The following is a 24515-nucleotide window of genomic DNA, read 5'->3' as shown; positions in this document are numbered from 1 at the left end:
TTGTCTTCATTGGACCACATAAATCTGAATGCACCAACTCAAGCAACTCTGTCTTTCTTGAAGGAGGATGAGACTTGAAAGAAACTCTATTTTGTTTTCCAGCCAAGCAGTGCTCACACTTTTCTAATTTAGCACTTTCGAAATTTGACAATAATTTCTTTTTGGCCAGAACATTTAGTCCTTTCTCGCTAATGTGGCTAAGCCTCTTATGCCATAACGTTGAAGAGCTATTGCTCTCAACTGCATTCACCATATCAACACAGGTAGAGGCCGTAGTCCAGTATAGACCACGACGCTTTTCGCCACGAGCCACAATCATGGAACCTTTAGTAAGCTTCCACTTTCCAGCACCATTGGTACTGACATATCCCTCATCATCCAAAACACCAACAGAGATCAAGTGCAAACGAACATCAGGTGCATGCTTTACATTGTTTAAAACTAGTTTAGTTCCAATACTAGTTTTCAAACAAATCGTTCCAACACCAGCCACCCTGGATACAGTCTCATTACCCATACTCAAAGTTCCAAAGTCACCCGGAGTATAGGATGAGAAAAATTCCTTCCTTGATGTCACATGAGATGCGGCACCACTGTCCACAACCCAGCTTGACTCATCACAAGCAATATTTATCAGATCCGCATCAAGGACAGTAACAAGATCTTCTGTAGTGACAGCGGCAACACGATTGCCATCTTCTTTCTTTTCCTCCTTTTCTCTATCCTCTTTTTTCAAAATCCGGCAGAACTTCTTTGTGTGCCCTTTTTTCCCGCAATGATAGCAGTCAATATCTTTAAGTCTGCTTCTGGATTTGCTTCTATGATGTTCTCTATTTTGAGAACCACGATTCTTGCCTCTCCCCCTAGTGTCAGTTGTTGACACCCAATTTTGTCCCGCCTCTCCTCCGAAATACCTATTTACGCTTCTAATATTTTTGGAAAATTAAAAAATATATATATTTATATTTTTACTATAATTATTAGCCTCTTATCAATACCGGCATTTCATTATTCTATTACAGTTACCAGCCATCATTATCATTATCATTATTATTATTATTATTATTATTATTTATTCATATTATTATAATTCACAATTTTTATCCTTTTAACATTTTACCAGCTTACGCACACGCATCGCATTTATCTTTGCATAATTAAATAATATTATTTATTTACTGTGAATTTTTGAAATATTATTACACGGCTATTACAACGCCATTTTTTATCTGAGCACTAATGATTGCATATTTTATATTAAGTAATATTTTAACACAAGTTATTTAAACAAGTCTTTTATTTAAATATAGTAGCCCAATCAACTCATGCTATTTTCGGACCAATTCACAAAACCAGTCCACGTTTTAATTTACTTGGCCACATTTTTAATCAGCTCATTCTTTTAATTCACTGGCCCAAATCGATTAGCCCACATTTCAAATACCAGCCAATATTTTAAATGGACCAGCCCAACCCAATACACTACCCGACCCAACCCAATACCCTATGACCCGACCCAAATGTTTTTTTTTCTTTTTCAGTTAAGGGGGGTAATACCCCCTTCAACGTTTCATTTTTTTTCCTCCCCATCCCCGCCCTTCTCTCTCCCTTTCCCTTTACCCCTAAACCCTAAAGCCGCCGCTCCGCCTGCACCCCGCTCCCTTCCCCACACCGCTACCCCACTCCCACGCAGTGTCAGTCACCAAGACATCTGATGAGGAGGAACCTTGAGATTTTCTTCTCATCTCTTCATTTAAAAGACTGCTCTTGGCAAGATCCATAGAGATCACACCGTCCGGAGCAGAATTTGATAATGAAGTTCTAATAATTTCCCAAGAATCTGGTAGGGAACCAAGTAGAAATAAGCCTTGAATTTCTTCATCAAAATTAATACCCATAGCAGATAACTGGTTCATGATCCCCTGAAAAATATTCAGATGATCTGTCATTGCGGAACCATCGTGGTATTTTAAACCCAGCATTTGCTTTATCAGAAACATCTTGTTATTACCAGTTTTTCGAGCATACAAACTTTCAAGATGCTCCCATAGGGTCCGAGCATGTGTCTCTCCAGAAATATGGTTCAACACATTATCGTCAACCCACTGTCTAATAAAGCTGCAAACCTGTCGATGCAACAAATTCCACTCTTCATCTGATTTATTATCAGGCTTTTTATTTCCAAAGACAGGTTGATGAAAATTCTTGACATAGAGCAAATCTTCCATTTTGCCCTTCCAAATGGCATAATTTACGCCACTCAAAGTAACCATTCTACTAGTGTTGGCTTCCATTGTTTATCACAAATACAAATATTATTTTATTCGAAGACCAAAGTAATTATTTTCTGATGTGGAAGTTCAGACTGTGCTGCAACCACAGAGCATACTCAGACAGAACCTTGGCTCTGATACCACTTGATGGGAATAAAATAGACCCGCAAAAATAATATTCACGGTATTAGTGATAAACGCGGAACACTAAGTTATGGTTAAATCAGCAAGAATAAAATGCAGCAATAATGACACCAAGATTTTACGTGGAAACCCTTCTGAATAAGGGAAAAATCACGGCCAAGAGGAGCAGCTGATATCACTATAGTAAGGAATTTTACACTGTGTAGTCACGAGTATAAATACTCCAAAGACCACTACACACTCAAAAAAGAAAAACACTCCTTTGATTTTTCCCACCTCACTACAATATCACTCACACTCTATTTTTCTTCACAGACTATTTTCTTACAGTCTATGGAATACCTCACTTTGCTCTCACTCAGATGTATTGTCTGAGATTTTGGTGTGTTACAAATGAACCATAAGCTGCCTATTTATAGGAATGAATTTCCTATGGTGAGGTAAGCGCTTACATCACGATTATGATGAGGTAAGCGCTTACATCATGAAAATGTGAACAAAGAAATTGGCTTGTTAGCCAAGTCCACAATTGTTGCCAATGTATAATTTGTCAAAGGAAGAAAAATCTTCCTTTCTTAAAATATGGGATAGGGGACTGGACCCCACAGTTCCTCAATGAAGTACAGCAAGATTCAAACAAACAAAAAAATCGGATAACTTTTAAAGGATCCAAAACGTGGAATAAGTATAAAGATTAATGGCGAAATGAAATCAGAACCTTCAAATGTAGAACAATGAACAACGAAATCCATAAAGATGGATCAATCATAAAACTAATTTATATTCAGAAGTGCTGTCAAGTGTTGAATGACGGGGTGAAATCAACATCATATTCTTCTCTTTAGGCAATGGCATTACATTTTGCTCTTCCATAGCATCCACTACAAATAAAACAATCGTACTACTTACCTAATAAAAGTTTTATGATGTCCACGAATAAAGGTGACTACGTTGTTTACAAAAGGAGAACATTTATATTGTCCAGAAAAGCTTATTAATATTCCAACTAAAAATATCTCAAAAGAGTGTCATTCCACAAAAGGTGTTTTAGCTATCATAGCCGCCATAAACAATAAAACACATAAATGAAAAGGACCAAAAAAGAACGAAAGACAGAAAGTTATTCAACAACTCACTCATCTAGTTTCCGAACTTGCTCACAAGAATGTCGATAGATTGGCTCCTTTTCCTTCCAATCTTTTCATCTGGGACCTTATAGCCGCTTCCAGAATCAGATCTAGTGCTTTCATCATTTTCAGAATTCATGGTTGAGAAAAACGAAACAAGAGAAAAGAAAGAAGCTGAACAAAGTTTATTTTCTATCGAGAAACGACTTTGTTCACTTCTTTCTTTTCTCGTGGTTCATTTTTTGTAATCATGGATTATGAAATGATGGGAGCATTGGATTTGGTTCTGATCAAGCATCTACAAGATCTCAAATAGAACAAACATAGGGAAAAAGAACGAACTTATCGACATTCTCTAACAAATCCGACGCCCAGATGAGTGAAGTCGTCGAATAATTTTATGCCTCTCGCGTTGGTCCTCTAGAAATTTATGATTTTGATGATAACGGAAGGGCAATTGATTGCAACCTTTTGGCCATTGAACCTAATGATTTAGGATCACTATATATAACATATAACTTATATAATTATATTAATAACAGATGTACTAACATTTATGATTTTTTTCCTTCTTTGAATTTGGTTGAAATTGCTTGAATAAGTGATCAAATTACATGAATTTCCATATCTTTCATTAATTACTAGTACACTTACCTCATTCAATTTTGGCTTTTCCTCTTCTAGTGTATTTTTTTTCTTTTTCTATTTCTAACGATTTCACTTTTCAACTATAAATTAGTATTCTTGAATAAGTTATGTTACTTTACTTGAGCCGATGGTCTATCGGAAACAGCCTCTCTACCTTCACAAGGTAAGAGTAAGGTCTGCGTACACACCCCCCTCCCCCAAACCCCGCTTGTGGGATTACACTGGGTATGTTGTTGTTGTTGTTCTTGAATAAGTTATGTCTTTCTGTTTCTTTTGTATGATTCATCGATCAAACAATGTCTTTTTATCTCATTAGCATATAAAATTTATGAAATAAGTGACCGCTTAGTATATTTTATTTTTAGACATTAATTCATTGAGTCGCACGTGATAATATTTCAAATCATGTGGTAAACATTAGCAAGTGCAAAACAACACCGATAACTGCGTGCGCATAATCATTCTTAAGACACAAATGATTAAGTAGTGACAAGAGAAAATGAATGCAAAGAGGTGTACTAGGATGTTTTATGCTTGTAACTAGTACAGACAAGTACAGGTCTATGTACAACAATGGAACCACAATTTTGAATTTATAGGTTTTGGATTCTTAAAAAGGCAGCTTATAGGGTACATTGGGAACGAGTACTTTCGTTGTTTTTCAGATATTAAAGCTCGAAAAAGTTGTTACTAGAATGAGTTTCTTGGAGCTAGCAAAAGCAACTTCTGATTTCAGTGAAGACTATTTAGTAGGAATTGGAATGTTAGGCAAAGTGTACAAAGCAACTCTACCAAATGGCTGGACGCTTGCAATCAAGAAGCTGAATAACTGGGAGAATTTGGAGGAAGAGTTTATCTCCGAGATAACGACTCTTGGTGGTCTGAGGCACTAGAACCTATTGCCTCCTATAGGTTTCTGTGCTGATAGCGAAAAAAGACTTCCCGTTTACAAATACATGCATAATGGAAATCTTCATGAATGGCTGCACTCAAACGACAATAAGACCAAGATTTTGGACTTCGCTCTTAGAGTCAAAATTGCACTTGGGATCGCAAAAGGTCTGGCTTGGCTTCATCATGGGTATGAATTACATGTTACACATGGAAGCATAAGCACGCGATGTATCTTGCTAGATAAATATTTTGAACCGAAAATATCTAATTTTTGGGGAGCAAAAGTTTGGAGTAAGAATGACACAACATTAAGTTGGAATCTTTCCCCGGTAGCTGAATATTCAGGTTTAGGTTCTTACAAGAAGACATCTACTGCTTCGGTGTTGTGCTTCTCGAGCTGGTAACAGAGGAGGAACCACATGAATTGACCAGCTCAAGAAATCTGTTTGATCACTTGCCTTGTCAACTTGATGCAGATAGAGATTATTTGCTTGGGAAAGGAGACGACGATGTGATCCTCCAATAACTAGAGTTAGCTTGTAATTGTGTGAGGTTCTTTCCTAATGAAAGGCCAACGATGCTGCAAGTGTATGACAAACTCAAAAAAAATTCTCAAAGTTGAATCGACTAGATGTACGTAGAAAACTAGTGTTTCTGTTTCTTTCTCTCTTCTTTTTTGTACTTTTGACATGAGACCTATTCTGTAGTAGGAAAAGTTCTTCAATGAACAACATAGAGATTAAACAAGAAAAATTCGGATGACTTGCAAGAGATCCCAAACATGGATTAAGGAAATATAAAGATCAATGACGAAAGAAATTGACAATTCAGGTAAATCTGGGGCACAACAGCTTAGTTACTAATTACTTTGGGACTCCCCTATTTGCGTTGTCATTCTTACTTTATCTGCAGTTAAGTATCTTGTCTGTGATGTACAAATTATACTAGTTAGTTTTAGTACTTTTTTTTTTAAACAGTAGTTAGTTTTAGTTCTTCATTTCTTTTCTTTTCTTTTGTGCTGGCTTGTTTAAACAATCACCTATAATCTTGGATATCATAATTTTTAATTGAGTAGGTAGTATCATTCCTTCTTAGTCGATGCTATGAAAACACAAAATGTGATTCCATCTGCTAAAGAAATAACATGATGTTGATCTCACCCTGTCAATCATCACTTGACAACACATCTGAATATAAATTAGTTTTAAGATTGATCCATATTAATGGATTTCGTTTTTCATCGTTGTTCTACTCATTTGATTTTTTTTATTTCTTTCGTCATTGATCTTTATATTTCCTTAATCCACGTTTGGGATCTCTTACAAGTCATCCGAATTTTTCTTGTTTAATCTCCATGTTGTTCATTGAGGAACTTTTCCTACTTGTCAATTTCTACTTGTGTCTCCAACTTTGGGTGCCCCAGATTAACCCGACTTATCAATTTCTACTTGTTCAACTTTATACAAGTCGAGGTGCCTACTTGTATCTTTTAGTATACTAAAACAGTAAAACATGATCTTGTACCTGATTCGGGTGGTAAAGTCGACCCGAAAAACCTCCTTTGACCCATTTGAAACCGCCTTCAATGGAGCATACCATGACAATTTCTGAATCTCCAGCATCCAACTCTTATGATTTTGACTAATAGCCTATGTAGACGTTAATTAAAGAAACTAACAAATATTTTTAAATAATTTAGATTTCTTCTCCCGGGACCCTACTTGTGAGATTACACCAGGTATGTTGTTGTTATAAAAGAATATCAAAAGAACGTGGAGTAGACATGTGTGAAGAATATGGTCAAGTGAATTATGGGGATCTATTTGGCTTTACTAAGGACTTGGTACAAGGATTCATCTTTTTGTTGGCCCTCTTTTACTTCTTCAAAATTCTATCTTTTTGCTACTAACTTCAAATTTTGTTCCTATAGTGTCTGGATTTGCTACAGGCCGTTGGAATTTTTGTTGAGGGTGCAAAGAAAATTACTGAAAGCTTAATCAAAGATGAACATTTCATATAATGACTCACTTTAGATTGGCTTAGCAGATAGCCCAATAGTTGAATCAAATCAAACATAAGAAGTAATAAATTACTTCATATGATTGAACAATCATGTCTTAGTAGCAACTCAGAATCTCTTTTCCCTTCTTTTTCTTTTTTCTTACTTTTGACTGAAGACCTATTTTCCAGTAAGAAAACAAACTTCCTCAGTGAAGAACAGAAAAGAATTTTTGGTATCACAAATGAAACTAACCTGGAATTAGGAAATATTAAGAATTAATGGCAAATGAAATAGAAAACTTGAAATGTGGAATGATAAACAATCAAATCATCATAAACGTAATACGTATTCACAAGATATTATTCAACAATCTCACTCTTCTAGTCTCCGAACTTGTCCGCTGTATATGGTCAAAACTGGGTATATGCAAGACCGGTGAGATCGGGGGCCGAGGATAGGGCCAAATAAACACGAGTATGTTCGGTCTTTTCTTCAGACCGGGGGAGATTTGCACTGAAGGTGGCTGACCCGAGATGAGAGAAGTGTATCCGTTGATCCGGCGTCACCGAACCGAACTCAACGTGGCCGTTGGTCTGATTTCTCCAAATCAAGTTTACGTGGCCGTTAGTCCGGTTTCTCCATGTCCGAGCTTATCGTGGCCGTTAGTCCAGTTTACCAGTTGCGGTGCTGCCACGCGTCAAGACGTTCTGTCATTTTGTACTGAAAATCGTACGGGTATTAGACCGTACGGTACTACCTTATCCTTTTAGGGTTTCTTTATTTTAAATGGCTTTGTATTGTATTCAAGGCCCATGAGACAAATCTATAAATAAAAGACATTTCCCTACTTTTAGGGGTTGGCTTTTGAGATCTAGAACATTGTAATAGCAAAATATATTTAAGCTCTCTCTCTCCCTCTCATTTTAATCCGGATTTAAAATATACTTTGGCTTGTTCATCCACTCAATACAATATAACGCCATATATATACTTAGCTCAATCACCAATATCAATATATTTATTATAGGCGAAAACTCACATATCTATATATATTATTACAAATAAGTCTATATCAATTTCATATCAACCGAATAATAGATTAAAAATCATCCACATATCATATATCTCTCTTATAAATTCAATTGTTACCGAAATTCGGGGTAAACATCCGCGACAATCATTTTCAGAATCCATAATAGTGAATAATGAACCAAGAAACAAGAAAGAAGCTGAACAAAGCCTATTTTCTCTAAAACCAAATGGTGGATTCCTCTAGATTTTTTTGATAGAGAATTGGCTTTGTTCACTTCTTTCTTTCTCTTGGTTCATATTTCTGAATCATGAATTTTAAAAAATACAATCTCTTGTTATACAATACTATAGTAAGAAATAAACACAAGCTACCAAGATGTAGAGAAAAAATATCTCAAGAGAGGGGTAGAGAGATCTCATATCTATTCAAACTTTTTCTTCTTGAAAAGTAGACTAAGTTAGCTTCTTACTTATAGAAGAGCAGAAGCTGCCTGCAAAGTGCTTGTAGGCTTCTTCAGGAAGCTACTTGTAAAGCTTCTCCATGAAGTTGTGGGACTATTACTAGGCGATTGGCTATAGAAATTAAAAAATAAAAAAAACAAAAAAAAAACCTTTGGAGTTGAAGTTCTGTTTGGCAATAATTTTTGCAAATAATATTGAGCTAAGGGTCAAAAACACACCTCAAATATCATTTTTTTTTTTTGTATGTTTCATACTTGAATTATCACGTGTGAGAGTTTTCTACCTAAACTATCACCAACTAGTTAGCAAAACACACCTCAACTATTAATAGGAAAAGTGAACAACTAATAGTTGAGATGTATTTTGCTAACTAGTTGGTGATAGTTTAGGTAGGAAACTCTCACACCTGATAATTCAAGTATGAAACACAAAAAAGAAATAATACTTGAGGTGTGTTTTTGACTCCTTAACTCAATAATATTTGGTTGTTGAAATATACTTTTTAAAACATGTAATATGATTTATACCCTCAATTTCTAAAAACTAGCAACACCACTCAAAACAATTAATAAATATAACCAGTGAGTAAACACCGTCCATTAACCCCACCTTGCACTTGTACTCCGGACAAACCCAACTAGAACTAAATCAAGTAGTTGTAGAAATAAACACTTTGAAGAACTTTTATAAAATAGCTGTAAAAATAAACACTTTGAGATTCATCTTCATAAAAATTGAATACAAAAAAACAAAAGTAACGGTCCAAAACATAAAATGGAAAAGTGAAACAAGCGAAAAACAAGTTTTGGTTATTTTTCAAATTTTAAATACAACTTGAAATTGTATTTGAAATTTTTATGGCCAAACACTAACTTTTGAAAAAAGTGAAAAAAAAAATCGGATAAAAAAGTGAATAATTCTCATGGCCATGAACTTCCATAATTTAGTGTATTCACAATAATTCCCGTTGTGCAACTGTTCATCGGTACATAATGTGCCTCATTAAAACCTTATTAGAAGAAAATTTTGTAAAACTTCACATTTTAATGGCAACTTAGAATCGGCTTTCCCTTCTTTTTCTTTTTTTGTAGAAATTTCACATTTCTTACTCAATAGGGCCACTCTTGAGTACGAAAGAAGGATCTTCCGAGCCTGAGCACATTCCTTTGATAGCTTTCTTTAGCCTCCTGCTGTTAATATTACTTTTACCATTTTTAGTTCTTATGTTAAATGTAAGATTTGAAATAAATCATAATCACAAATTATTTTATGATCCACGTGACATGTATCTGATAAGCCATAAAACATTACTTGAGGCAATGGTACTGGACTGGATTTTTTTCCAAATGAAAGGACATGCTCAAAATTTACAAAAGGAAGGGGCATTCATTCATATCGTCCATAAATGCTTATCAATATTGTGACTTATAGTGTCACAAAAAGGGGCCACTCCCCAGAATATTTTAGCTACTAGTCACCATAACAACATTATGAATGAGTAAAACACATAAAATTAGAAAGACAAAAAAGAAAGACATAAAATTATTCAACAAACTCATTTTTCTAGTCTCCAATCTTCAAGCTTGATCATGAGAATGTCAATAGATCGGCTCATTTTCCTTCTGTCTTTTGATCTAGGTTATTATAGTTCCTTACCAGAATCAATCAATGATTGAGAAAAATGAAACAAGAGAATTAAAAAAGTTGAAAGATTCTATTTTCTATTGAAATACTAGAAGAATCCATCATTACATTTTAGGGAGTCAATTGGCTTTTCAATAGATTTTGTAAATCCAAAGGATGAATTCTTCTAGGTGTTTTCTAATAGAAAATAGACTCTTTTAGCGTCTTTCTTTCTCTTATTTCATATTTTCCAACCACGGATTCTGAAAAATGATGAAAGCACAAGATCTGGCTCTAGTAAGGAATTACAACATCTCAGGTGAACAAACCGAAGGAAAAAGAGTCGATCTATCCATATTCTCTTAACAAATGCAACGACTAGAGTGAATTTGTCGAATAATCTTATCTTTGTCTTTTTTTGTCTTCTAAAAATTTATGATTTCGAGCAGGATTTCGATAATTTTTTCTGGCAAATTTCCAGCAATTTCAGTGGTGATATTCATGGTCTGTGCCAAGGTATTCGCCATTGAAGCTATTGCTTTAGCATCGCTTTATATAACATATAACGTACATAACTGTCATTAGTAATAGATTTAAAATTTATGATTTTATGCGTTTTCGGATTTTGGTTGAAACTGTTTGAATGAGTGATTAAATTACATGAATTTCCACCTCTCATTAATTACTATTACATGTACCTCATTCAATTTTGATTTTTTTCTCTTTAAGTGCATTTATTTCTTTTTTGAATTTCTAACAATTTCACTTTCAATTTCAAATCAATTTTCTTGAATTAGTTTTTTCTCTTTGTGTAACACCCCGCATCTTGGAACTAAGTTTAAGCTCATATCATTAGAAGTCTAGTGAAAACACTGTAGGTTTGAGCGTTTGCAAAAATGGTTGATAGGCTTATTTCGGGCAGCGATAACTCCTTGATCCATTTCGAATCTGGAAGAACCTCCTTGATGAAAGTTGTAGCCCTATTGAATAGCTTTCCAACGGTATATTATGAGGATTAAACGGACATCTGTGCAAAGAGTTATGCCCATTTGAGTGAAGCCTGTTCGCTGGAAAAGTCGTCTGCGTTACGGTGACGTTACGGACCGTAACTCGTGTTACGGGCCGTAACAGTGAGCCGTAACACAGACGAAATTTCCAGAACCTCACTGGAAATTTCATTCACGATACGATCCCAGGATACGGTCCGTCCCTTGTGTTACGGGCCGTACCTTGTGTTACGGACCGTAACAGTGTACCGTAACACAGGGAGAATTTCCGGAAACTTTCTGGAAATTTTCGACAAGGTACGACGCCACGTTACGGTCCGTCCCTTGTGTTACGGGACCGTAACATGGGCGTGTTTTGGTCCGCAGTTGAGTTTCGGGTCACCTGACTTCGGGAGGCCATAACCCCATCGTAAGTTGAGAATTTGGGAAAACTCAAAGAACGAAAGTTGTAGATAATTGAAATACCTTTCCAACCATAGGTCGTGGGTTCACAGGCAACATCGGGATAGGGAGATATGGACGTTTTAAGACAGAAAGGTCCCAACCCGTTTTCAAGTTGGGTCAACCCATTTTCCCATTGGTATATAAAGAAAATAAAAACCCTAGCAGCCTCCATATTCACAAATTTCAGATTTTTAGAGAGAGAAAGTGAGAGAGAGGAGAGCTAGAGAGAGAAAGTAGAGAATCAACCAAGTTTAAGGCCCTGAATCCCGAAGCTCATGAAGGATAAAGTGTAGTACAAGTTGTTGTCGTCATTTTAAGCTAAAGATCGGACTTGGGGGTGTTGATTTCGTGGTGACTACCCAAAAGGTAATATTTCTACTCCCTAATCACTTATAATTGTGAATTGATGAATTCTTGGGAGAATAATAATTGGGTTTGTTGAAGATGATTATATGAACTATGCTAGAATTGTTGGATTGTTGACTTGGGATTGTTGTATTCATATGGGTGATGAAGAATGATGTTAATTGCATCTAATTGGGATTGTAGAAATGACTAGAAGTAAAAGAATGGGGATTTGGTGAAGAAAACACCATTAATGAGGGTTATAGAGCTTCATGCCCACTAAGTGTTTGATAAAATGCTTAGATGAACAAAACATGGATATTGTTGCTAATATAGAATCCCTATGACTTGTATTGCTATAGATTGAAGTTGAAGGGGGTTGAAGAACATTGTGATAAGCTCAAAAGCGGGAAGTTAAGGTATGTAGAACTTCCATCCATATGTGGGAATCTCTACGTTCTTCCCCATGATCCGTTTCGTAAAATCCATGAAGTTCAAATCCTAGGGCATTAAACCCAACATATTGGTAGCCCGTAATTATGTATTTATGTACATGAATTTTGTATCTATATTCGTTATTGTATTCCTAATCTTCCATTACGGTTATTAGGAATCCTAGCTAAATCCATGAATCATGAATTCTTCCTCATGCGTTCTCATTATGTTTATATGAAACTTTATGATTTCATCCGGCATGTTACAAGTATGTTTTCAAGACAAGTATATATATATATATGGTTTCGAATTATTGTTATTTGCTCATGAACCAAAAACATGTTTTGTAAGACTATGACAAGTTATCTTATGAAACTATACAAGCAAGTTAAGATTCATGAAAACCATGTACAAGCAAATTATGATTCATGAACACTATGTACAAGCAAGTTATGATTCATGATATACCATGGGCAGCAAGTGCCACTATTTTACATGTTCATGTTTTGGGAGTTGCATTAATTACCGAGGAGGGCTTCAGATAGCCTGAAACTACGTAGCCACCGTAAGATGAGGATCGCTCCACCCATGTCCCGGACGATCTCTCATAATGACTGGATCCTTTCATATTTTACCAAATCTCATGTTCCCTGGCAAAGACTGAGTGTTCTGCTGGCGGGACGCAAGCACCAGACCATGGATCGGTTATAAGTTATTACTCTCCCTACTTATCATGTTTTTACTAATGTTATATATATACATATGTACTCATGCTCATGTTCATGTTCATGTCCAGGTTTTCAGTTTCAGTTCTTATCATGTTATTCCCTGTCCCATGTTATTTATTTCGGTTGCTTTACATACCAGTACATTCAATGTGCTGACGTCCCCTTTTATTGCCCGGGGGCCTGCATTTCACGATGCAGGTACAAACTTACAGGACGACGCCTCTGCTCATTAGGATCTGCACGTACCATCTTATTGGTGAGCCCCATCTCATTCGGGGTTTAGTTAATTGTTGTTTATGATTAGTTATGCATCTGAGGTATGCTGGGGGCCTTGTCCCAGTAAGTATGTATTCCAATCAGACTCATGATAGAGGTTTCATAGACTAGACAAGTCAGTTATGTCATGTCAGACAATTGGAGTCGTATAGCCATTTTGGCTCACTCATGTTTTAAACAAGTACTTTATTAAGTATTATGAATTATTACGTTTTACAAAGGCTCATCATGCATTCACGTTATATCCCGCTTATGTTATGCATCATGATGATTTAGCAAGTCATGTGGTTCGCTCGGTCACATGTAGTCAGGCACCGAGTGTCGTGTTACGTCCAGGCCATGGTTCGGGGCGTGACACTTTGTCTCATTTGTTTGATTCATAGATCAAATAGTTAGTCTTTTATCTCATTAATATATAAATTTTGTGAAATAAGTTTAAGCCTCTTATTTTATTTTATTTTTATCCCATCAATTTTATTGAGTCGTACGTGATAATATTTTAAATCATATAATTCACCAACACAATAATTGCGTGCACAGAATCACTTTTAAGACACAAATGATTAAGCAGTGACAAAGAGAACATGAAGGCAAAGAGTGAAAAATTAATCAATATCAATTAATCTTCAATCGTTTGTTATATCATTATTACTATCATACCATAAGGAATGAGATTTTTACAAGTTTCCGAGTCTAATGGTCGAAAGGCCCTTTCTCCAATTCCACCGTCCACTTCTTCTTCTTTTTTTTTTTTTTTTTTTGCACAGATTGACCTTCATAAGGCGGTAGTCTTTAATTTTTTGTCCCTCAAATTGTTGGTCTTTAATTTTGTCTTTCGCTTAAAAAAGTGACAAAAAATATTTGAGGTTCTGGGTTCGAACCCTGTTCAGTTAAAAAAAAAATCGCAAGGCAAGACTTCAAATCTCTGCCTTAAGGCAAACTTTTGTCTTGCGAAATTTTGCAAGACTTTTTTTTTTTTTTACCATTGCTAGAATTTTACAAAAGGCCTAATTTTTGCTCTAATAGACCTAATTTTACTACGAAATTCTGCCTTATTATTTTTTTTTTTACTGAGCCGGAGTTTGAACCCAGAACCTCGAAGTTTTTGGATAAGGGAAAAAATTAAAGACCAACAATTTGAGAGACAAAAATTAAAGGCCACCCCTGAACAAGGACTATCGTGCAAATAGCTTCAAGTGATGGGCTGGACAATCAAGTCTATAAACATGGGCTACCATTATGATTAAGAATCCATTTTTTTGCGCGGAATTCCCTTCTTTTGGGGTGGTCTTTAAATTTTGCCCCTCATATTTGTGGTCTTTAAATTATGCTCCTCATATTGCTGGTCTTTAATTTTTGCCCTTCGCATTGCAACACTGAGCGTTCACGCAGAAATCATGAGGTTCTGAGTTTGAACCCCCGCTCAAGCATAAATTAAAAAAGAAAACCGCAAGGCAAGGTTTGGGTCGCGTGTATGCCGGACCCGACATAAACTTATGAAGGAATTACCAAAGTTATGTCGGACCCGACATACTTATGCCGTATGGGCAGACTTGGCATAAGTATGCCGGGTCCGGCATAACTTTGGTAATTCCTTCATAAGTTTATGCCGGGTCCGGCATAACTTTGAGATCTCATGTCAACTTTTTACAGATTTTTAGTGACATCAAAATGCTCTATTAAAATTCAAGTGGTTTTTGTGTCAATGTGGCCTAAAGACTTTCTTTGCTACATTTCCTGTATTGGATATATTATAACTGCTCTTGTTAATATATTATGGGATATTGTTAGAAAAGAGTAGTTGTCGTGATTTTTTTCCATTATATCTAAGCCTAGTTTTTCATGAGTATTAACACTATGATAATTGTTGACAGCATTTGCATGACGATGAGTGGAAGAGGCCACGCACAAAGTTTTTACCATGAAGCCTTTTAGTTCTGTAATAATATTGGAAGGAGGACAATGAAATTCTTCCTAGGTACCCTCATCCGGTGGGGGCATACTTTTAATGGGCAAACTTTTATGCCGGATCAGGCATAAACTTGTGAAGGAATTACCAAAGTTATGTCGGACCCGACATACTTATGCCAAGTCTGCCCATAAGGCATAAGTATGCCGGGACCGGCATAAGTTTGGTAATTCCTTAACAAGTTTATGCCATTGGGGGCATACTTTTAATGGGCAAACTTTTATGCCGGATCCGGCATAAACTTGTGAAGGAATTATCAAAGTTATGCCGGACCCGGCATACTTATGCCAAGTCTGCCCATAAGGCACAAGTATGCCGGGTCCAGCATAACTTTGGTAATTCCTTCACAAGTGTATGCCGGTGGGGGCATAGCGAATTTAAACTCTGCTTTGCGATTTTTTTTTTTTAATTTTGACTGTGTGGGGGTTCGAACCTGGAACCCATTGGATTTAGCCGAAGGGCAAAACTTAAAGATTTCAAATATGAGGGGCAAAATTTAAAGACCACCCCAAAAGAAGGGCAATTCGCAGAATTGCCCTTAAGAATCTCAGTAAGCCCAGAGGATAGCAATTACTGGGGTCATTTGCACTTTTGTCCACACTTTGTGATGTTCTTTAATTTTTGCGTTATTTTATATTTTTGCCTAATAATTTCCAATAAGTTATGTCATACCCTAAAAAATTTATGCCTCGCCAAGCATAAGTTTGGATCTTGAAGGATAAAAATTAAAGACCAGCCCATTTGAAGGACAAATAAGACCAGCCCATTTGGAGAGCTAACAACGCAATTTCGTCAAATTACTGGGGAAGTTTCTCGCTTGTTATTTAATTTATCGGGAAAATAAATGAACTATATGTTGTATATTTCATGAAGTCATTCATGACTTGTATTATTTTCCTCTTATTTGTTTATAGCTTTGGAATGATAGGATCATACATATTTGTGAGTAATCCAACAAGATAACTATGTTAAATATAATATGGCATTATACAGATTTGTCATGATTTGTACGCATTTCTGAAATATTTCTTTTCTCTATATTTTTTTTATAGTATTTCACTCATAATATCTAAAATATAATTTTTAAATAATTTTATTTCATTCCTATACATGGAAATTTTTCTAAATACATCTATTTCACTCGTGATACATAAAATACGTTATTTTTTCCATTCTTTGTGTGTATTGGTATGATTTATGAGTAATTCAACAGGATAACTACGTTGAACGTAGCATGGAGTTATTTGTTTGACATGATTTGCATGCCACATATTTCTTTGGTTGTAGTTTTGAGATCATGACGATCAACTAGGTTGAACATAGCGTAACATGTTTTGCATGAGACATTTTGAAATGTACTGTTTTTCTAATTTTTGTAGTTTTGATATCGTAATGATCAGGTATGGTTGGTGAGCAATTCAACATGACAACTAGGATGAATAGAACATAACATATGTTGTATGACACAATTTTAAAATATATTTTCTTTTCTTTGTTTCCAACTTAAAAAATCATAACGATCAAGTATGATTAGGAGTAATCCAACAGTAACATCACACCTATTTTCCCTTACTAGTATGTCATAGTCAGAGGCGGAGCCAGGATTTGAGATTTGGGGGTTCGGAATTTTAAGACAGCACAATGACCTCAAGTTAATGTATAACAACCGCCAAACTAATGAACAAGTACTGGTAATTAATATATTGAAATAAATATATTAAACAGTCAGATGTTTTTTTTTAGAGCAGACGTTGCTTTATTGATTTTTTTCAATTATTAATTTTATGTTTTTTTTTTTAAAAAAAAAAACCTACACATTGGAAAAAGAAAAAAAAAGCTTACGAGTTAAGCCTAGGGAAAAACTAATACATGAGTGAGCTATATTATTTTATTGTTTAAAAAAGAGAGCATATATATTGCAAAATAGGAACTAGCGTAAAAAATGAAACATGTGGGTCTCGAACCCACATCTCGGGGAAACAAAGGGCCTTACAAGCCACGCCTCAAACCACTAAATCATCAGCTTGCATTTGTATGTGGGTTCGGATGCAAATAAATATATAAACTTCCTAGATTTTCTAGTACAAATATAGGGTCTACGCAAAAGTTACTGGGTTCGGCCGAACCCCCCAGTTACACTGTAACTCCGCCCCTGGCCATAGTTGTCGATATCACATTACCATCTCTTCCTCTCAACTTAAGAGTAATTTAGTCGGTTTTTTTTCCTTCAACTTAAAAAAAAAAACATTTTCGCACAACTATTAAATTAGGACAATATAAATTCTAAAGATTGGGAATTTCACAAGTTTCCGGGTCGAATGGATTAAAAGGCCTTTCTCCAATTCCACCGGGGTCATTTGCACTTTTATCCCTATTATGTGTTGGTCTTTAATTTTTGGCCTTCATGACAAATAATGTTTTAGTTAGTCATAAATTCATATTCTCGCCTCATAATATCTCACAAGTTATGGCCCGCGCCCTTAAGAAACTTAAGCACCGAGGCATGATTTTGAAGGGACAAAATTAAAGACCAACCCATTAGAAGGTAAACCGTGCAATTAAATGATTCCACCACCCACTTCAATTGATGGGCTGGACAATCGAGCCTATAAACATGGGCTACCATTAGAGATGTCAAAATGGGCTGGCCCAGCCCAACCCAATCCAGCCCTAAAGGGTCAAAGAATTAAATAGGCTAGGACGGGCTGACCCTTTAAGTCTTTTCATCTTCCGAAATAACATTTTCTAAGTGATTTTTGGTACAATTTGAATATGAAACTTTTGCAATATGAAATAAAATCTTCTACCACCCAATTCTTGCGCAAATCCATATCATAGAAGAAAAAATTCAATAGAACAAATATAAATTATTATTTTTAATCACTAGTTCAGATCATGTTCCAAAGAAATTAAACATAATATAAATTCTAAGACTATAAAATATTACTCTAGTTTCTAATTATTACCTAGTAGTAAGTACATTCTTTTTCTCATTACTTTTTACTTTTGTTTAATTTACTTATATTTTTTAAAAATTAATTAATTTATTATTCTTTTCTGGCCTCAAGGGCTAGCCTCAGCCCAACCCTTGAGGTCGGTGGGACACGAGAGGCTGGGCTTTTAGGCCTCACTCGTGTATAGGCCAAAGAAATCTTAGCCCAACCCTACTTAAATAAGGAGTTGGGTTGGGCTGGCCTCGCGGGCCAAGCCCATATTGACAGTTCTAGCTACCATCGTAATAAGCCCAGAGGGTAGAAACTACTGGGGGCAATTTGCAAGAATGCCCTTATTTTGGGGTGGTCTTTAATTTTTGCCGTTCGTTAGAATTCTTTGGTTTCGGGTTCGAACCCCCGCTCAGTTAAAAATTTTAAAAATTTCGCAAGGTAGAGTTTGGATTCGCAAGCAGAGTTTCAAACTCTGCCTTAAGGCAGAATTTTATGGAAGGCTCCAAAAACTTGCCCCGTCCAGTCCATTTAAAGAGGTAATATCTCAACATGAATAAATTTAGGCCAACTACTTAAAGACCAATGGAGCAACTTTGAAATTCTTGAATCAGTAGTCGATGTTTTTTTAGGTACAAAAATTTTAGGACATCTACATCAACATTTTCCAAGGGTAAAAGGCAGAGAGGAGATAGCCAAAAATTTGGGAGCAACACCTCCACAACATAGAAATAAATATGATTCGTAATCATGAATACAACGAAGCTTTGGCACAACTTAAGGCAGAATTTTGAAGGTAGACTTTTGCAGTTTTGCCTTCAAAACTCTGCCTTAAGGCAAAATTCTGTCTTAAGGTAGAGTTTTGAAGGCAAAATTCTATCTTGCGAATCCAAAGCTCTACCTTGCGAAATTCTTTTTTTGTCATTAAGCTGGAGTTCGAATCCAGAACATGCGAAGGATAAAAATTAAAGACCATCAATTTGAGGGGCAAAAATTAAAGATCACCCCAAAATAAGGGCAATCCGCTCAAGAAAAATGAAAGACTGGGGAAGCTCCTCACTTGTTATTTATTTGAAGTAACGGGAAAATAAATGACACGTATGTCTTGATTTGTTACGGTGATTTGATATGATTATGAGTGATCCAACAAAATGACCAGGTTGTATATTTCATGAAGGCATATCTATCGATCTCTGACTTGTATTGTTTCCTCTTATTTGTTAATAGCTTTGGAGTCATAGGATCTTGCTTAATTCATGAGTAATCCACCAATATAATTAGGTTAATATAACATGAAATTATCTCAAGGAGAGGAAAATAATTTTTTTTTTAAACAAACAAGTCTCCTCTTTTAAAAAGTATTAATAAATTTTTGCCAACTTTGTATTCGTAGCAAACACTAATTTAATAAAGTTTTGAATACGGAGCACAAACTACAATGTTATATTAATCGTGTTTTGAACACAGTATATATATATATATATATGCATAAAAACAGTGCAAACTTATATATATTTATTAGCAATATAAAATATATATATATTATCACTACCCAAACACAATTACATACGCATAGATACACTATAATCCAAAGTGTCGTCTAATTTTTCTAGAAAAGCACCACTTGACCAAAAAAAAAATCTTAATTTTTTATTTTATACACAAAATAACGCAGGTCGATTAAACATCTTAATCAAGTAAAACCAAATTAGGGTAGTTGACAGAAAAGAAAAATTAAACAAAACCAAGTGGCAAGTGGATGGATAAGGGCCCCTGTTTTTGAAGATGAGGTCAATTATGCCGGCTTTCAACGTAACGCTCCAATTGATTTTTCCACGAAGAAGCCATTTGCACCTAAAACACCGTTCACTCAAAAACAAAAATCATTAAAATTGTGGTTCAACTAATCTAATCATTTTAAATAGAGGAAGTGCTAAATTATTTTACTTATTATTATATTACTCTACTTTACTTTAGTAGAAGTGCTTTAAAAAGGAAAAAGAAGGAAAGAATATTTCGAATAAAAAAAATTAAAAAGGAAAAGGAGCTAATCATTGATTAACTTTATACAGAGATGCACCACCAAGAGCGTGACAGCAAGCTCCGATTTTTCCAGAAGCATACCCAAAGCAGTTCCTCTTTTTCTTCCTCTCAAACCTCTTTATAACTACATTATTTGTTTAAATAATTCTTTAGTGATGTAGTAAACACATAATATTAGGAAATCTATGTAAATTTTCACTGTTATAATATGATTAGCTTGTTGAAGTTTACTAGAGAATAATTGTTATACAAAGACTTGATTGTACTATATTATATCAAAAAGAAGTTGATCATTTTTTTTAAAAATAATTGTGATGTTAGAATACATAAAAAAGATTGCCAAATATATTTGCTTTCACTAAAATTTGAATTAGAAACTCATAATTCTCAGCTCACTTTATTTACTATTAAAATTTGAATTAGAAACTCACAATTCTTAGCTTACTTTATTACTGCTAAATCAAAACCTTGGGTGCACTTAATTTTTAATTTACCATGCTATTCCTATTAATCCAACTTAAACAAGATAATTTCAGCATAAAGTTAATAATATTTACGTTAATTTTGTTGATGAGAATGACACAAGGTTTTGGTCAATTATATATTCCAAAATTGAATAGTTAGCAATTCGATTTTTTTACAACGAAAACGACGGATACAAAGAAACAATTCATTATTTGCATAGATTATTTTATTGTATTTCTTATATCTAATAATTTTATAAATATAAAAGCTAGAGTACAAAATGCAGTCTCCACTTTTATTTACACACAAAATCATTTACTTATTTTCTTGTAACGATTGTTTTCATATTTTTTTTTTACTTAAGAATAACGAAAGTAAGTAGTTGTAACCAAAAAGGCACTCGAAAGAAATCAAAATATTTAATGAATTTTGTGATACTTAAATAAAATCAAATTAAAAGAAGGTAAAATTGAGATAATTTTTGTTACAAATAATTACGTAGTTGTCTTCTTATGATATATTTAAGGTTGGATAACCTTTTAACATGAAGTCTTCTCTAGTAACAAAATAAGTTTTGCTATACGAGTTTATATTTATCGAGCTTCAAAACAGGTTTGGAACCTAAGATGAAAAATAATACTCCCTCCGTCTCAATTAACGCGACACACTTTTTTTTTAATCTTTTTAAAAAGGAATGTCAATTTTTTTATTTATAAATAACTTAATTTTATGAGATGAATTTACGAACGCAAGAAATATTTAAAACTTATTTTGGATTACAAATTACAATTTTTTTTTTAAAACGTGGTGATTAGTCAAATGATGTCATAAATTGAGTCGGAATAAAATTACTAATTTAAATTTAATAAAATAAAAATTAATAATTTACTACCCATAAAATAATGACATGACCTCCACTTTTCTAGCTTTTTCCAAAAGGAGCGTTGGAAATATCAACCTCTCACGCTCGTAATCTTTTCCCACCACACAAAGGAAAAGGACGAGAAAGGGTTGCTTTAGCGTGTTGTTTTGGTGCACTACACGTAATTCTAACACGTGTCGTCAGGTAATAGGTTAACCCCACGAAGCGGTTTCCTCTATAGTCGGCCATAGCATGTATAAAATGAGGCTTTCTATTGCCTTATTTCTCCATCTTTTATCTCATTTCTCTTCTAATAATATTTCTCTCAAATCGCCTTCAAATTTCTCTCTCAAGGTTAGATTTTTTCATCAATTTCTTAGGTTTTGATTCTCGAATCAGATATATTTAGGAATGCTGAAATATCCCTAAGATTTGAGTTTTTTTTTTTGGGATGATTTCTCGAATCAACTATTTATTTTTAGGTTAATAAGCTGAAAAATCCTTAAATTGATTTGTTTTGATTTTCGAATCGGCTAATTTAGGTAGGTTAAGGCTGTAAAAGCCGTAATTCTCGAATCGGCTATTTAGTTTAAAATTGGAAAGGCCCTAAAATTTGAGGTTTCGTTGTTCAGATTCTCGAATCAACTATTTGTATGCCAAAGCTTGAAAAAGCCCTAAAAATTGTGTTTTTTTTTTCTTTTTCAGTTGTTTTGATTCTCGAATAAGCTAATTTAGGTTAAGGCTGAAAAGGCTCTAAAATTTTGAGGACTTTTTGATTCTCGAATCAGCTATTTAGGTTAAAAGTGAAAAATCCCTAAAATTTGAGGTTTCATGAATCAGCTATTTGTATGTCAAAGCTGAAAAAGCCCTAAGTATTTTAGATTTGGTTGTTCTGATTGCTGTTTGGTGGTTGTTTTGTATATTTACAGATGCAGATCTTCGTGAAAACCCTAACCGGAAAGACCATCACTCTCGAGGTGGAGAGTTCCGATACAATCGACAACGTTAAAGCTAAGATCCAGGACAAGGAAGGAATCCCCCCGGATCAACAAAGGCTCATCTTTGCCGGAAAGCAGCTTGAGGACGGCCGTACTTTAGCTGATTACAACATCCAGAAGGAATCCACCCTGCATTTGGTGCTTCGTCTACGTGGTGGTATGCAAATCTTCGTTAAGACCCTCACCGGCAAGACTATCACCTTGGAGGTTGAAAGCTCCGACACCATTGACAACGTCAAGGCCAAGATCCAGGACAAGGAAGGTATCCCACCAGATCAGCAAAGGCTGATCTTTGCCGGGAAACAGCTTGAGGACGGCCGTACTCTAGCTGACTACAACATCCAGAAGGAATCCACCCTGCATTTGGTGCTTCGTCTACGTGGTGGTATGCAAATCTTCGTTAAGACCCTCACCGGCAAGACTATCACCTTGGAGGTTGAAAGCTCCGACACCATTGACAACGTCAAGGCCAAGATCCAGGACAAGGAAGGTATCCCACCAGATCAGCAAAGGTTGATCTTCGCCGGGAAACAGCTTGAGGATGGCCGTACCTTAGCCGACTACAACATCCAGAAGGAATCCACCCTTCATTTGGTGCTACGTCTCCGTGGTGGTATGCAGATCTTCGTCAAGACCCTCACCGGAAAGACCATCACCCTTGAGGTGGAAAGCTCCGACACCATCGACAATGTGAAGGCTAAGATCCAGGACAAGGAGGGAATCCCACCAGACCAGCAGAGGTTGATCTTTGCTGGAAAGCAATTGGAGGATGGCCGTACCCTTGCTGATTACAACATCCAAAAGGAGTCGACTCTTCACTTGGTGCTTCGTCTTCGTGGTGGTATGCAGATCTTCGTCAAGACCCTCACTGGAAAGACCATCACCCTTGAGGTGGAAAGCTCCGACACCATCGACAATGTCAAGGCTAAGATCCAGGACAAGGAGGGTATTCCACCAGACCAGCAGAGGTTGATTTTTGCTGGCAAGCAGCTCGAGGATGGAAGGACTCTTGCAGACTACAACATTCAGAAGGAGTCGACTCTTCACTTGGTGTTGAGGCTTAGGGGAGGAATGCAGATCTTTGTTAAGACCTTGACTGGCAAGACCATCACCTTGGAGGTGGAGAGCTCTGACACTATTGATAATGTTAAGGCTAAGATTCAGGATAAGGAGGGTATTCCACCAGACCAGCAGAGGCTTATCTTTGCAGGAAAGCAGTTGGAAGATGGCCGTACCCTGGCGGACTACAACATTCAGAAGGAGTCTACCCTGCACCTTGTCCTCCGTCTCCGTGGTGGTTTTTAAATTGCCTCTGTTGTGTTGTCTGTCTTGCTGTGTCTGTGTGTTACCCGCGGTGGTTGTGATTGTATGATGGCCTCGAATGGTCATCTGCACTATATGTTCGTATTTTGCTCCTGTTTTTTTTCTAATGTTTCTGGTTTGTGAATAAAAGTGAATTTTATCCTAATGCCTTTGGTATGAAGGCATTAGGATGATGTGTTCTTTCTAATGGCAGTTCATGATGTTTTCTTCGTTCATTACACAGCTTATGCTATTGATGACAACATTCACCTTGATTAATATGGTTATGAGAGTTCTTAATTTTGATATGGAGAAATGCTGTAAGGCTGCACTTCGATAAATTTGCTAGGCTCCGAAGCTTGATTTTTTTCGGACATAGTATAATACCAAGAGGAACATAATTAACATTTCTATTGCAACAACTACCAATGACAGCCACAGGCTGTTTCGATAATAATCAGTTTTACATGTCAAGTAATCTGGATTTGGATGGA

At 35.6% G+C, this 24515-nt stretch overlaps 1 protein-coding gene and 1 long non-coding RNA gene across 2 annotated transcripts; both read left to right on the top strand.

Moving 5' to 3' along the window:
- Nucleotides 1-11862: 11862 nt before the first annotated feature.
- LOC132616542 (uncharacterized) lies at nucleotides 11863-13649 on the top strand. The gene is made up of 3 exons (XR_009573248.1): nucleotides 11863-12022; nucleotides 12364-12420; nucleotides 13363-13649. It is a non-coding gene; the product is annotated as an uncharacterized LOC132616542 (long non-coding RNA).
- Nucleotides 13650-21954: 8305 nt separating this feature from the next.
- Nucleotides 21955-24229, top strand: LOC132616665 (polyubiquitin-like). The gene is made up of 2 exons (XM_060331235.1): nucleotides 21955-22075; nucleotides 22651-24229. The coding sequence occupies exons 1-2, from the start codon at nucleotides 21974-21976 to the stop codon at nucleotides 24022-24024; spliced, it is 1476 nt and encodes a 491-aa protein (XP_060187218.1). The 5' UTR covers nucleotides 21955-21973; the 3' UTR covers nucleotides 24025-24229.
- The last annotated feature ends 286 nt before the right edge of the window (nucleotides 24230-24515 follow it).

The sequence above is a fragment of the Lycium barbarum genome, chromosome 11, assembly GCF_019175385.1.
Source record: "Lycium barbarum isolate Lr01 chromosome 11, ASM1917538v2, whole genome shotgun sequence".
In the NCBI taxonomy this organism is placed as follows: domain Eukaryota; kingdom Viridiplantae; phylum Streptophyta; class Magnoliopsida; order Solanales; family Solanaceae; genus Lycium; species Lycium barbarum.
The sequence above is the reverse complement of the archived record's forward strand: the minus strand, read 5'-3'. Positions and strand labels throughout refer to the sequence as shown.